Source organism: Bos taurus, chromosome 9 (genome assembly GCF_002263795.3).
Source record: "Bos taurus isolate L1 Dominette 01449 registration number 42190680 breed Hereford chromosome 9, ARS-UCD2.0, whole genome shotgun sequence".
Taxonomy (NCBI): Eukaryota; Metazoa; Chordata; class Mammalia; order Artiodactyla; family Bovidae; genus Bos; species Bos taurus.
Window position 1 is genome coordinate 18563964 of NC_037336.1, and position 14296 is coordinate 18578259.

Genomic DNA, 14296 nt, shown 5'->3' on the forward strand with positions numbered 1-14296 from the left:
ATTCCAATAAGAAACTGGCACAAACACTACTGTGTTGGGGCTGCAGATAGTTTTCTTAATGTGAATCAATTCCTTAAGGCCTTCTTAACTCTTCTTGCTGTAGGGTGCTCAGTGTAACCCACTCTGTTAACACCAAACAAAAACTAAATCAGTCAAGTTCAGGGTTATTTTAAGGTAATTCTCTTATTCTCTCCAGAAATTTCCAGGATATTTCCTTTTAGATGTTTTCAAATCTCACTATAATATGCTCACCTGAGGTTTTATATTTTTATATTTTACATTATTTTTTCTTTATTTTAGTTGGCATACTATGCATTTGCTTGGAGATTATTTCTAGAAAATTTTGGTTCATTATTTTTTTCAACTCTTTGCTCCCTCTGTATGTCTTTCTCTTCTTCGAAGATTCTTACTAAATAAAGCTTTTTTACTACATACCTCTAGTGTGTATGTATGTGTGTATACAACACACACATTTACAAAAACACATATATGTATATGGTTCTCACATTTCCCTCATTCTCTCCATTATTTTATCCCTTGTTGATACATTCTGGAAGAGTTCTTCAACTTCATATTCCAGCTTACTAACTCATTTTTCAGTGTTTGATACTCTTCTATTCAACTCTTCCACTGAATTCTCCATTTCAAGGACAACAGGTTTCATCCTAATTTCTCCAACAGAACACTCCCCAAAACAGCTTGTTGCTATATCATGCTTCCAATATCGTCTCTTCTCTCTCTCAGAATAATATGCTATTTTGAGTATCTGAATATGATTGACTCTGGTTTCACAAGTGTGCTGGATGGCACTTTCGAAGGGAAGGAAAAAGAAAAAATAATCTAGGTCTTGCTCTGTCTTCTAAACAAAGCATCTGTATATATGCATGGGGGGATGGGTGTGTACCTCAAGACTTGTGATACTGCAAACCCAAGTCCAAGCATCCCTGCCCCTCCATCCCTTCCACTTTGCAGCTCTCCCCACAACCAGTCTTGTCATGTCTTTCCAGCACTGTAGCTCTACTTGTGTTGGGGCTATTACTTGTAAAAGCCAAGTGAATCTTCTCATGCTAACATTCAAAATTTACTCCACGTATATTCTCTAAAAGAATTACTGAAGGGTTCTGTAGTTCTGCGAAAATATGTAAAAGCTATAAAAAAGGAAATGATGCTCAACTGTATCTCATATGCTTTGAGTATGTTAAAAATGTATTAGATCTTGCTTCTTTCATTTAACATAAATATTATTTACCTACTCAAAACTATTTCATTAAAAATGCTTTTTGTTTCATTTTGTAAAGCTTTATCCACAGTTCTTATTTCTTTAGGATAAATTCCAAGTCAAAGAACATGACTTATATCTAATGCAGAAGAAAAAGCCGGCTGTCAACCAACATCTGTTCCCCTCCTCTTGCACAGAAAATGAAATTTTCACTGTCAGACTTTCAAGTGACTAAATTCTGGGCAACAGGCTATCTGGTACAGTGCTGCAGAAAAAGTTCAAAAAACTTTCATCAGGAGAGCACGTGTACCTTCTGCACCTTCCTTAATGAAATTGCCTTCCCTCCTGCAGCCTTATATGAAAATGCTGCTATCTTGAGGCCAGAGGTCAAATTCACACACAAGAAAATCAGAAAAATTTGAAGAGCTTCAGTTCCTAACACAGAGGCCATCAAACCAGACCTTGACCACCTACCAAGGCTTTTATATCAGAGAAATACATTTCCCTAAAGGGAAATAAATATTTAAGAAAAATATTTTTAAGACACTCATTTGGGGACCACGTTCAGTTCAGTCGCTCAGTCTTGTCTGACTCTTTGCAACCCCATGAACCGCAGCACGCCAGGCCTCCCTGTCCATCACCAACTTCCAGAGTCCACCCAAACTCATGTCCATTGAGTCAGTGATGCTATCCAACCATCTCATCCTCTGTCATCCCCTTCTCCACCTGCCCTCAATCTTTCGCAGAATCAGGGTCTTTTCAAATCAGTCAGCTCTTCGCATCAGGTGGCCAAAGTATTGGAGTTTCAGCTTCAGCATCAGTCCAGGACTGATGAACACCCAGGACTGATATCATTTAGGATGGACTAGTTGGATCTCCTTGCAGTCCAAGGGACTCTCAAGTCTTCTCCAACACCATAGTTCAAAAGAATCAATTTTTTATAGTCCAACTCTCACATCCATACTTATTGTCAAAATCAACTTTCTAACTGCTTTCTAAACAGTTTTTCTGCATTAACTTATACAACTCCCCTACACAGTCAGTACCCTCTATTATTAGAGGGAAAAAATTAATGCAACTCTGAGGTGTAAGGTAGCATCTCACAATTTGTACATCTGTGATTATCAATGTTATTAGTCACATGGTAAGTGCTTTCAAACCTTTCTCCATTCTCATAAAATGTGAAAAACAAAAATGAGGTCATGTTATAAATATTACTGTTACACTTGCTTTTTTTCACTAAACAAATACATCATGAGTATTTTTCCACAGCAATGGAGTGAACTCTAACTTCTTAAAAAAAAAAAAAAACTGTATAATATTCCATGTATATATGTCATGACATCCTACCTTTCTTCTACCAAGAGACACTAAAGTTGTTTCAGTGTTTGCCACCAGAGACAATAAATATCTGCATGCACACAAACATACATACATTCACATCAATCCTTTCCTTTCTAAAAAAGTCTCTGAAGAAGCACTATTAAAAGATAAGCACATCCTTTTAATTTTATAGATATTACCATATCCTATCCATAAAAGTGGTAGCACTAGCTCACAATCATTATACGAATTCATGTCCCCACATCTTTGGAGTCAGAAGAAAGGAAACTAAAAATAGGTATGATTTCAGGCCACCATGAAAACAACCACCACCGCAACCAACAAAAAACTTAAAAAAGAAAAAATTATTTCAAACTATACTAACAGAAATTCTAGCAGGGCGGGGTCCTACTGTTGCCAAGGTAGGATACTCTTATAGGATACTCTTACCTACAGGAAAACATAAAGTGGCAAAGGACTACTTGAGTTCTGTGAAGGGTTACAAAACAGAAGAGAGAGTTATAATAAAGGAGACTACTTCAGAACATCTGAGGAGCTCAAATAAGAGGACCAAGTACAAAGCTGGGTCAAGAGACCAGTCATCCTTTGATACTCCAGCAGTTAAGTCCGTCTCTCCTCCAGATTAGGGCATAACCGACTGAAATCCACTGGACTGAAAATTTTTTCCACGGTAGGATGACAGAAAAACTAATAGGGCAAACTAAGAGGGACAATTTACCTCTCTTAATGGAGAAAATTAGAACTATTATTTATAGCAGCATAGCTGACTTGATTATCTGCAATAACACATTGGTGCAAAACAGTAAAAAAAAAAAAAAAAAAAAGGCAAAAAATTAAACCAAAACACTGTTTTAGAGTGTGCCACCAAAGGCAAAACTAAAAAAGGATCTTGCTTAGGATTAAGGTATAAATGTATTGGATTTAACAGGCATATTACAATTGGAATTTGAGACAAATGTACACTAGAAAGTATGACATGTATAAAGATTCAAAGATAATCTAAAGGTAACTGAGAATTAACTATGTTAACTTTATTTCATTAGGTAAATAGCCTGTCTATAATGTTCACATCTTTAATTACAAAACCACCTTTAAATGGTCATTATATTAATGAGGCAAATATTAAACATCCAAGTAATCACTATTTACCTTTGAGACAGTGGGCATTTTATTCTCTTTCGGAACTGTCAAGTGTTTTCTTTTCTCTTCTGATCTGTAAGTCTTTATTTCTTCTTCTCCCTTTGCAGTTCTCCATTCTTCTTGCCTACTGAAAGAGAATTCAAAGCCACATATCCTAATCTATAATTTCTGTAACCGATTTCTCCCCAAAGGAAACGTCAGGCATCAATGTTTTCTTTTCAGATTAGGCATGTGATAAAGATTTCTGAGCTTCAATTCAGAGACTGTGAGTTCTGGACATTTAGTATTAAATGACTGGATGTCTTTCCAGTAGGAAAGAAAGAATCTGTCCACCTGAACTTGATACTACCATTTTCTGCTATGGTCTTTGGCAAATAAAGTTTTAGGATCTCAGAACACTGTCAAACATTAAAAACAGAATTTAATTATGACAGTGTTGGGCTTATGCTGTGATAATCTTAATGTGTCACAGAGACAGTTGGAATCTTCAAACAAACAAACAAACAGAGGCACAACAGATCTTTGAGGGAGATCTACGATTAACTCCTGAAGCCCTGAAAGAACTGCATTCTCTCTGATGAAAGGAAGGTCAGGCCTCAGTCACTGAAAAAACTTCAACTCTATCCAGGTATCAAGCTGAATTTGAGGTACAGAAGTTTTTAGGAACATTAACTGTGAAGTTTAATTTCATAGAACCTGAACTCACAAGGACAAGAGAATTTTTTTAGAATTTTAATTCCTTAAAACTTCAAAGTTTCTGAACTGTAAGGGTATTTATTCTCTGAACTTTAATTTTTCCCTGGAGTTAACACAGTTGGAAAGAAGTTAATATTCAAATTTGGAAGTGCCCTATAATGTTGATATTTTATTACTGGGGTGATTTAATGCTGTCATTTTATACTTAACTGCAGAACCTCTAATGCAGCTAGCTGGAATTCTGAGTGGAAATGAATGAACTTAAATCTTGTGAAAAGAACAGCCTTGGATTTAATTTTGTTTCTTTTTTTTTAATTAAACTTTTTATTGAGATAATTGTAGATTTACACACAGTTCTAAGAAATAATACAGAGAGGTTCCTTGTATCCTCTACCCAGTGCCCTCCAAAGGTGGTATCTTCTAAAATTATGGTACAACATCATAACTTGGATCTGGATATTGAATACAACCCACTGATATTCAGAATCACCCAGTTTTATGCTACTCATATGTGTGTGTGTGTGTTTAGTTCTATCCAAGTTTATCACACGTGCAGGTTTCTGTATCCATTGCCCCAGTCAAGATACAGAACATTTTCATTACCACAAAGCTCCCTTGAGTGCCCTGCTAATGATCATATCCACCTTTCTCCTCTCCTCAGCCCCTGCTCCCCACAGTGTCTAGCAACCACTAGTCTGTTCTCTATCTCTATACTTTTGACATGTCAAGAGTAGTCCCTAAACGGGGATTCTCAGCATAAAGCCCTCACGACTCAATCAAGATGTGTACCAACAGGCCGTTTCTGTTTAATGACGTCGTATTCTATGGTGTGGATATACTGTAGTTTGTTTGATTATACACTCAGTGAAGGACATCTAGGGTATTCCTAGGTTTTGGCTATTATGAATAAAGCTGCTATACATTTGTGTAGAGGTTTTTGGGTTAAAATAAGTTTAATTTCTTTGGGTTAAGTTCCCAAGAGTGCAATCAATGGATCTTGTGATAGTCTAGGTTTCTATGAAAACGCCAAACTGTTCCAGAGGGGCTGCACCGTTTTGCATGCGTTGCTGGTGGTAGGAAGAGTGAACCAATTTCACTAGGATGCTCCAGAAGGAAAATCCATTTTAGAATGGCCCAGTTCTACGCCTGCCTGTAATGTATACATTCTGCTCTGCATTTTAAAAAGGGAAACCACTGCCTCACATGGAGAGAAATACCGTGGCCCAGTGCTACCTGTACTGAAGTTCAGTATAAGGAAGCAAACGTTCATGCAGATAGTTATGTTCTTCACAGCTATATCAATAACAGAAGTAATATTCTGATTTCCTATTTTATTCTTCTGAGTCATTTTTCAAGTAGTCAGATCTGTTTTTAAAATGATGGGTGTTACTTACTGTACCCTCTTCAAACCTTAACATTGTAATTAACAAGTAGACATCAATATAACTAAAAATACACTGAGTTAATTTTTAATAAGAACATCTGAGTGTATTTGTCATCAGATAAAATTATGGTTCAAATTTAAACTTCAGGTGTATAATCCTAAAACTTAAAACAAATTTGAAGTATCATCCAATCAAAAAAGCATAATCAGATTTAAAATATTTTAACTATATTATTACTCTCTTAAGAACTAGATAATCCTAAAATCAAATTTAATCTTTTTTATTATAGTACAGTATTAAAATATACAGTAAGTATTAGTTGGGGTTCAAATGGACCTACTTCATGAGTATTTCATTACTAAAGAATCAAAAGGAATTGGATATAAACTTCTCTCACAGCAATGACCTTGAGAATAGGATTACATTAAATCAAGACTTTTTAATTTTACAGGTATACTTTTAAATGGGCTTCCCCAGTGGTTCAGCTGGTAAAGAACTCGCTTGCCAATGCAGGAGATGCTGTAGACATGGGTTTGATTCCTGGGTTGAGAAGATCTCCTGGAGGAGGGCATGGCAACTCACTCCAGTATTGTTGCCTTGAAAATATAGACAAGAGGAGCCTGGTGGGCTACGGCCCATGGCGTTGCAAGAGTCAGATATCACTGAAGCCACTGAGCACACACACATATATTTTTCAATAGTAAAAAAAAAATCAGTAATAACCTATCAATAAATAATGTATTTTCACTATGCCTGTGAATGACTTGGTGTGAATGATTAGTAAAATCCATAAAAAATTCAGTTGTAACAAACTTTATGAAATGTGTTTTAAGATACAATTAAGCAAGACAAACTAAAGTTCAAATATGCTACTCGGTAAAATCTCATGTATTTGTTCAAGCCAAATTTGTAATTCCTCCCACTCACCTTAAAAACTCCTACCCCCATAAGTGTCATTTACTTGAATCATCCTAGGAAGGGACATTTACTGAAATTTAACTTTTCTCCAGAGTCATGAATAGTTTAAAACATTAGCTCTTTTCAGATAAATTTAAGACAAATTAGAGCTGGAAAGGTACTCTGAAGACCAACTCAAAATGAATACAAACAAATTCGTAACTCCCCTTACCTGGCTACACCAGATGATAGCTCAGGTACTACCACCCTTCGACTCCAAGCTACAAGATCCCGCTCTGTGGCTATTTCACTTCTTGGTGCATTACTGTGCATCTGCCGTACACCTTCGATTTGACCACTACGCCTTAGTCCTACATTAGGTGGTGAATGAACCTCTGAGGTAGAACTTGTAGAGCCTAAGAGCAAAAATTAATATAGAAAGCTCTATTTAGAGATATTTCTCCATTAGCTTGTAACAGGAAACAAACAAACCAAAAAAAATACCAGGAGAAAAAAAATCCATACTATCTTTCACATGAAACTTCATACTATGGCAAATAATCAAATTACCAAATCAGGAACTAAACCACAAGCAAAGCTTAATGAAAACAAAATAAGGTTATTTAGTTGATCAGGTAAGTTAATGAATCATAACTACTGACTATCTCCAAAGATGTAAAATCACTGTTTTTAAAAAATGCCCACTGTATGTTTTGGGGAAAACCATGTAAGAAGCAAAAACAGACAAACCCAAGGACATTCATAGTTCATAAGTCTGCTTTAAAATTTCTCTAAAATTTAGTAATATACAACAATAAGAGTGGTGAGATGTTCAAGAATGTGGTTTTGAATGTATTCCACTATCAAAGAAATGTATTCAAGAACTTTATTTAACTTAAACATTTTTCTAAGTTAAACATGTTCATTACAAGAAATTTGTAAGGATATACCTACTAAAAAACTCATTGTCCATAGTTTGAAACCTTGTATTATAAACACTTTCTTAGGTCATTAAATATTCTTCAAAATCATGATTATGCTTATTTTGGCAGTCAAATAGTTCATATCATGGATTTACTATATTTGTTAAACTGTTTCTCTAGTGTTGTAGGTTTAGACTGTTTTAATTTTTTAAATATTGCACTTAAAATAGTCCCTGCTTACCTCTACTTAAACGGCTGGTATTACTGATAGCTGCTTCACCAGAACGTCTCAGGTCTTGCTCCTGCTGTAGTCTTTGAATCATACTGTCCAGTGGGCTGATATCCTGGTTTGCTTGCTGACTTAAAACTTGATTCAGTCCTATGTAAATCACAAAAATGCTAAGGATACTTCAAACCATTTCATTCATCAACCTCACTTTGAGTCCAGAATTAAACACAAATTTTGCTTGAATAAAAGACCTAAAACGAGCAACTGTAAATGATAGGGGAGAGAGAGGAAAAAAAGAAAAAAAAAAAGAAACATACCCCCTTCAAATTTAATTTATTAAAAATAATAATGACAACGTAACTTTAACTAAGTGTTTACCATGATTCAGGTACTCAAAATCCTTACAATATCACAGGTCCATAGGTATTATTAATTCCACTTTGTCTATAAAGTAGAACTAATAATACCTATAAAGTGGTAATCTATAAAGTAGAATTAGTGGTATTGTAAGTGAAAACCAAAATAACTGTTCAAAGTCATATATCCAGTTAAGGATTTAAACAAGGATTTAATCTTAGATCTTCTTTTAAAAAAAGGCAAACCTGATTACTCACTTTCTCAAAAACCTTTACTGCTTCATTCAACAAATTTCTTATTGTCAACATGAGGAAAGTGATGAGAAAATCAACTCCCATTCGAATCTTGAACTAATGTTAACTTTCACTCTCCAAAACAGCAACACTTTTCATTCCTACCTTGCTTTTAAACTTTGAAAAGTTGATCACTTCTTAAAACAATCTTCAATGTGAATAGGCTATCTAGTCTTATTTGCTCTCTCACACCACACTATATTATTCACCTTAATAACATTCATCATGATTAACTATATATTTGTTTATTAACTGTTTACAAACCTATCTCACTCCATAAGAACAAGGAATGCATTTAATTCACTACTGAATACCACAGCTTAGCAAGTGTCAGGGACAGAGATTTACAATGTATGTTGCGAAATGAATAAATGAATTGACTCATCCCATACCAAATACAGATTTACCCTATTAGTACCCTATTAGTCCCCAGAAGGTTATAAATAGATACAGCCCCAAATTAATTAAACCTCCAGTGTTGCTTAACTGTCTTACAATACTTAAGTATTATTCAAAGAACTTTTAAAAGAATATAAAAAATCATTTTACTCATTTGTTCAAAACAATTAAAAACAAAGTTCTACCCAATTATCCATTTTAAAAGATTTCAAAAGGAAAATTTGCATGTCTATTCAAATGATCATTTACCTGAGGAAGTTACCCCCATTTGAGGGATGAGCTGCTCCTCCCTGCAATTTTCACGACCAGGAACTAATCTCTGGTATCTTGATGGATGAGGATTACCATCAACATCAACCAAAAAAGGGGGTGGCATGAGATGAGGTGCTTGCTGAGTCTGTTCATCTAACACAAAATTGTTGGCATCACGGATAAGGGGCCGATAATCACTATGAAAGAACATCTGATCTGCAATCTATAAAAAGAAAGACCCATAAAAGATTGGACAAAGAAAAATTTATCATTATAGATTTTTAATGGAAGGCAAACATTTAAATATAAATCATGGAATTAAACAATATAAAAGAATAATATTTTCTAGAGTTAATTTTAAATAAATCTTTATCTGTACTTTCTGCATTAAATTTTATGATTAGAAAAGTAGATACTATGAATTTTCCCTTGAGCAGGAAGAGATTATATTCATAAAAAACATTAAAAGTAACGTAATTTGAAATTAGATAGTAAAATTAAATGCAGGCATAAATCTTTCAACAGTACCTTTACTTTCCCAGAGCTACCATGATTTATCTTTTTTTTTAAAATGACTATGCATGGTCATTTGATTTAGTATTTTACAATGAAAAATCAATTTATTCTTTGAATTAAACTCTTCAATGAAACCAAACTAATACAATTTAAGAAAATCCATAAGTATATAGTAAGCATGGTTTATATAATAATATTAAAAACTAACATCTCTAAAATTTCTGAAATAAAAATTCATACCTAACACATCTAACTTCAAAATTTTATCATTTAATTTAGAACTTCTTAAACCTGAACTTCCATTTTTATTATAACATTTTAAACCACTCTACCACAAATAAACAATTTAAATCTTTTAGTCACTAATCTCAGATAGGATCTTTATTTTTTAAAAATTAGCTACCATCAAAGTAGGCCATACATTTTTTGAGAACCACATAAAAGCCACAAAATTGTACCCAGATAAATGTATATTATCCACGTAAGTAAAACATTTTACATAATTTCAACAAATCCCTCTATGAACATCTCCCATATATATATATATATATGATATATCTTATATACCCCAACCTAAGAACTGCTATCTAGATTGTTCTAGCTGGCTAAGTAAAAGTTATTTTTTCTGAAATATAAAAATTATAACTTCCCTCCATGAAATATAATCCCTATACATCTATGGATTTAAAAGCAAGCAAACAAACAATTATAAGGAATAGATATATAGAGGCATCATCATACTCTACCTTGTCATATTTGCTACTGGAGCCAAAGCCAAAAATTAAAAGATGTCCATGAGAGTCTGTGCATGCAAAATGCTGACCATCAGGAGAGCATTTGCAGTCAAATACTGCACCATGTCCTTGGCCTTCAATCTGAAATGTATTTAACCAACAATCAGAAAACTGCCATTAAAATATAAAGAAGTGATTGGTGACTATTATTACTAAAATTCTATGGTAAAAGATATTTAAGTATATATCCTATTGAAGTAAAGATAAAACACAGTATAGTACAAAATTTGTGAATATTCATGAAAAGTGCCAGATTAAAAGCCTCGAAAACCAATGTATTAGCTTTATCCATAGACCAGACACAAGTCAGGAAACAGAACACCACCATTCTCCCCCACCCATAGAATTCTGCTTCATGTCTTTAACCCAGATTTAAAACGTAATTGCACCTTACAGTCCATCTTATCTGTATTTAATCAAGCCGTTTCAGCAAAGGCTGACAATGTGGAGTAACTGTAGTGATTTTTGTAACTCTTGAAGTAATAGCCAGAGATCACTGCTCACAAGACACTAAATTTTTATTTTTGGTAATAAATTCCCTTGATGGTCTGACTCATTTTTTAAATGGTGAATTTCAAAGGTTAAAGAAAAGGTTTTTTTTACCTGATAATTGTTTTCTGTTTTCCAGTTCCATTAATCCAGAACGAATGGGTTTCTCCCTGCAACCTGTCAATCAAACAGAGGTGGCCAATCACCACTCTGAATTTTTTGCTCTCAGTGCTTCTTCAGACTATGTTCCAGTTGAAAACTTCTTTAGCAGTGTTCTGAAAGAGTAAAAATTCTACCCTATCTAAAGCACATCTAGGGACTGAATTTCAGAAAACAACTAAAATAGGGAGTTGACTCCCTAACAAATAACAACTAAGGATGATTTTCAACAAATGTGACTGGATTTCTGGATTAGCAGAATCGGAACACACACACATTATCAGGTAAGAAATACCTCCTCTCTGTTCCGGTATCCACTGATCTAGAACAAATTGAGTTTCATTAGTAATATCCCCAAATCCCAGTAAATGCTTGGAAAAGAGAGAAGTGGTAATTTTCTGTAGTGTTAAAAATATGGCATAGGGATGAATGTATAGTTCACCAAGTACAGAATGAAATTAAATCTCAGAAGAATAGTTGACTTCTCACAGAAGAACAGTTGACTTCTCGAGGCAAGTTTGCATTCTGGTCAAAAGAGAAAATGTTCTAAAAGGAAGGGCTCTGCCTAAGAAGTTTCCACAGTACAACAAACAGGTTTATTTACTTCATAAAGAAAACTGGTTTTTCCTCTGGCTTGTTGAAAAGAAGGAATGAGGACACTGGTGCTTACTAATGCTGTTTTAAATGGTGATAATAATGGAAAAGCAATAACTTTCCTTAAAATTTAATCACATGAAAGAAACTTGGTGAAACAATCTATGTCTAATACACGAAAAGATATACATGAAAGCAAGAAAATGAATGAGTGAAACAGGATCATTTCCTGGTTGTGAAGAATCCTGGAGGATAAGATAACAGAGGGAAAGAACTGATTCTAACTCTCCTTTAAAACTATTCAAAACTGAGAAAGAGAAGAACTACTTCTCCAAATCAGCCTAAGTGTGTTAGTAGCCAGACAGCTTTGTATTTTCTACAACATGAAAGGCTACAAGTAGAAATGACTGGATTCACATCTCTATTTTTCAGTGCTGTCTAGGGAAATAAAATGTTACAGGAACTGTTATAAATGCATAACTAATCACACGAACAAAGTTTACCTCCAAATAGAATTTTACTAAGAGGATCAAGACCAAAGAATTAAAAATGTCTTCATCATGTGTTGTGATATTTTATTTGCCTCAATTCCTTCAAAATTTCATAGACGACAAAAAGAAAACAAACCAAAAACCCCAACTACTCTATAAATCTTACATAATAAATGCTTCCAATTCTAAGTATGCAGTAGAACAGAGGAAGAAAAAGATCTGCAAGTCTGACTCAGCAATGCTAAAGGATATCTGACAGACACTCCTACGTATAGCATCCTTCATATAACATTTAGGCAATCCTGCTCTACATTTTTCTTTTGGGGTGCTTGGAGGGAAGTTGTCACAAGGATTAATCAACCCTATATCCGTGCTATCTACCAATGTTTACAGTTAGGAGAAGATCTCTAAAAGAATACTTGGGAGAGGTGAACTTTCAAAAAAGGAAAGAAAAAAATAGCAATCCTATTGAAGATCACTGTTTTCTTATACAGTAACACATGCCATTATGAATATGGCACAATGGTACTGATTTTCTTGGGATAAGCCATCTGTATAACTCCAGAGTTATGGAGAATATGAAATTGTATTTCAAAAGTACATTATTTGGATTAACTATTCATTAAAGAAAATAGATCTGCTCTATTTACAAACCAATTAGAAAAGGTGCCCATCACCATCTTATTTAAAATGCCAAATTTATCTTTAGGAAAAGGTCCTCAGATAATAAACAATTCTAACTACAAAATGCCGTCTAGGCTTTCTAGTTGAAACAAAGTAGGAAAATATTTTCCTAAATAATTAAATAGGGCTTTCCCAGGTGGTGCAGTGGTTAAGAAATCCACCTAACAACGCAGGAGACAAAAGAGATGTGGGTTTGATCCCTGGGTCTGGAAGAATCTCTGAGGAGGAAATGGCGAACCACTCCAGTATTCTTGCCTGGGAAATTCCACTGATAAAGGGGCCTGGCAGGCTACAGTCCATGGGCTCGCAAAAGAGTTGGACATGATGGAGTGCACACACACACATATATAACTAAATATACTCTAGCTATTTTTATGATTTATGCTATGATTAACTATGCCAACCACAAAAAAGAGTTCAATACTTCTCTCTGAAAAGAAATCTTTTTCAGATTCTTCTTAAACTAGGGTCAGAATATGTATGATTAAGAATACTTTAAAAATTTAATAATAAAGGCAGTGTTGGAATATGCATGTTTAACTAGAAATCAATGAGACCTACATTCAAAAATCAAATGGGAGAAAATAAGTTTCCTTTCTATTCATATTAAAGCTATAAAGTTAAATGAAGCTATATTATGCATCAACTATACCTCAATTAAAAAATATATTTAAGAAATATTAATGCTCAACAGAGTAAGTCAACATAAAATTTAATATTACATATACTTATTTTAGTACTTATAATCATGCTCTAATAAGTTTAAAAACAGAAAAGAAAAAGAAAACCACCAAATTTTCAAAATAAGTAAAGTTTAGATGAACTATTCCCCTAATAATATCAAGCATGCTTGCTACACACTATGGGACATACGTAAACAAAGACCACACAATAAAACTCATACTAGCTGAGAAAATCAATGCGACAATGTTTACTTATTAAAGCAAAAACTTAAAGAACAGGAGTTGAACTATGCGAAGGATATTTTGTTCTGTTTTTTTTTTTAAAGTAAAAGATGAAAAGATCAGAAGTTAAAATGACTCCTTTGTAGGAAAATTCTCATACTGACTGAAGGATTCTGGAAATATTTTCAAGAAAGGAGCAGCACAATCTTGTTAGAGGCTTATATTAAACTTGGAAAAAATTAAATCGATATAAAAACTTATAAATTAAGAGCTTTGATGATGACAGAACTGTCATATTTGATGAAGAATGTTGTTGTTTTAGTTGCTAAGTTGTGTCCGACTCTTTTGCAACCCCTGGACGGTAGCCGTCCATGCTCCTCTGTCCATGGGATTTCCCAGGCAAGAATACTGGAATGGGTGGGTTGCCATTTCCTTCTCCAGAGGATCATCCTGTCCCAGGGATCAAACCCAAGTCTCCTGCATGGAAAGGTGGATTCTTACCACTGAGTTAACAGGAAGCCCTTAATGAA

At 34.2% G+C, this 14296-nt stretch overlaps 1 protein-coding gene and 1 long non-coding RNA gene across 6 annotated transcripts in view; one reads left to right on the forward strand and one right to left on the reverse strand.

Annotated features, from left to right (window-relative positions):
* Nucleotides 1-14296, reverse strand: part of PHIP (pleckstrin homology domain interacting protein) — a 128352-nt gene that overhangs the window by 45564 nt on the left and 68492 nt on the right. For 4 of the 5 annotated variants that reach the window (XM_024996925.2, XM_024996924.2, XM_024996923.2 and 1 more), the window contains exons 16-20: nucleotides 10397-10525; nucleotides 9132-9357; nucleotides 7846-7983; nucleotides 6914-7097; nucleotides 3713-3830 (exon numbers count right to left, since the gene is read on the reverse strand). In XM_024996925.2, coding sequence (XP_024852693.1) covers nucleotides 3713-3830; nucleotides 6914-7097; nucleotides 7846-7983; nucleotides 9132-9357; nucleotides 10397-10525 — 795 coding nt within the window. The remainder of the gene's footprint in view (nucleotides 1-3712; nucleotides 3831-6913; nucleotides 7098-7845; nucleotides 7984-9131; nucleotides 9358-10396; nucleotides 10526-14296) is intronic. The other variant, XM_059890069.1, reaches the window with a different exon arrangement.
* Nucleotides 4214-12247, forward strand: LOC132346201 (uncharacterized). The gene is made up of 2 exons (XR_009495967.1): nucleotides 4214-4331; nucleotides 11073-12247. It is a non-coding gene; the product is annotated as an uncharacterized lncRNA (long non-coding RNA).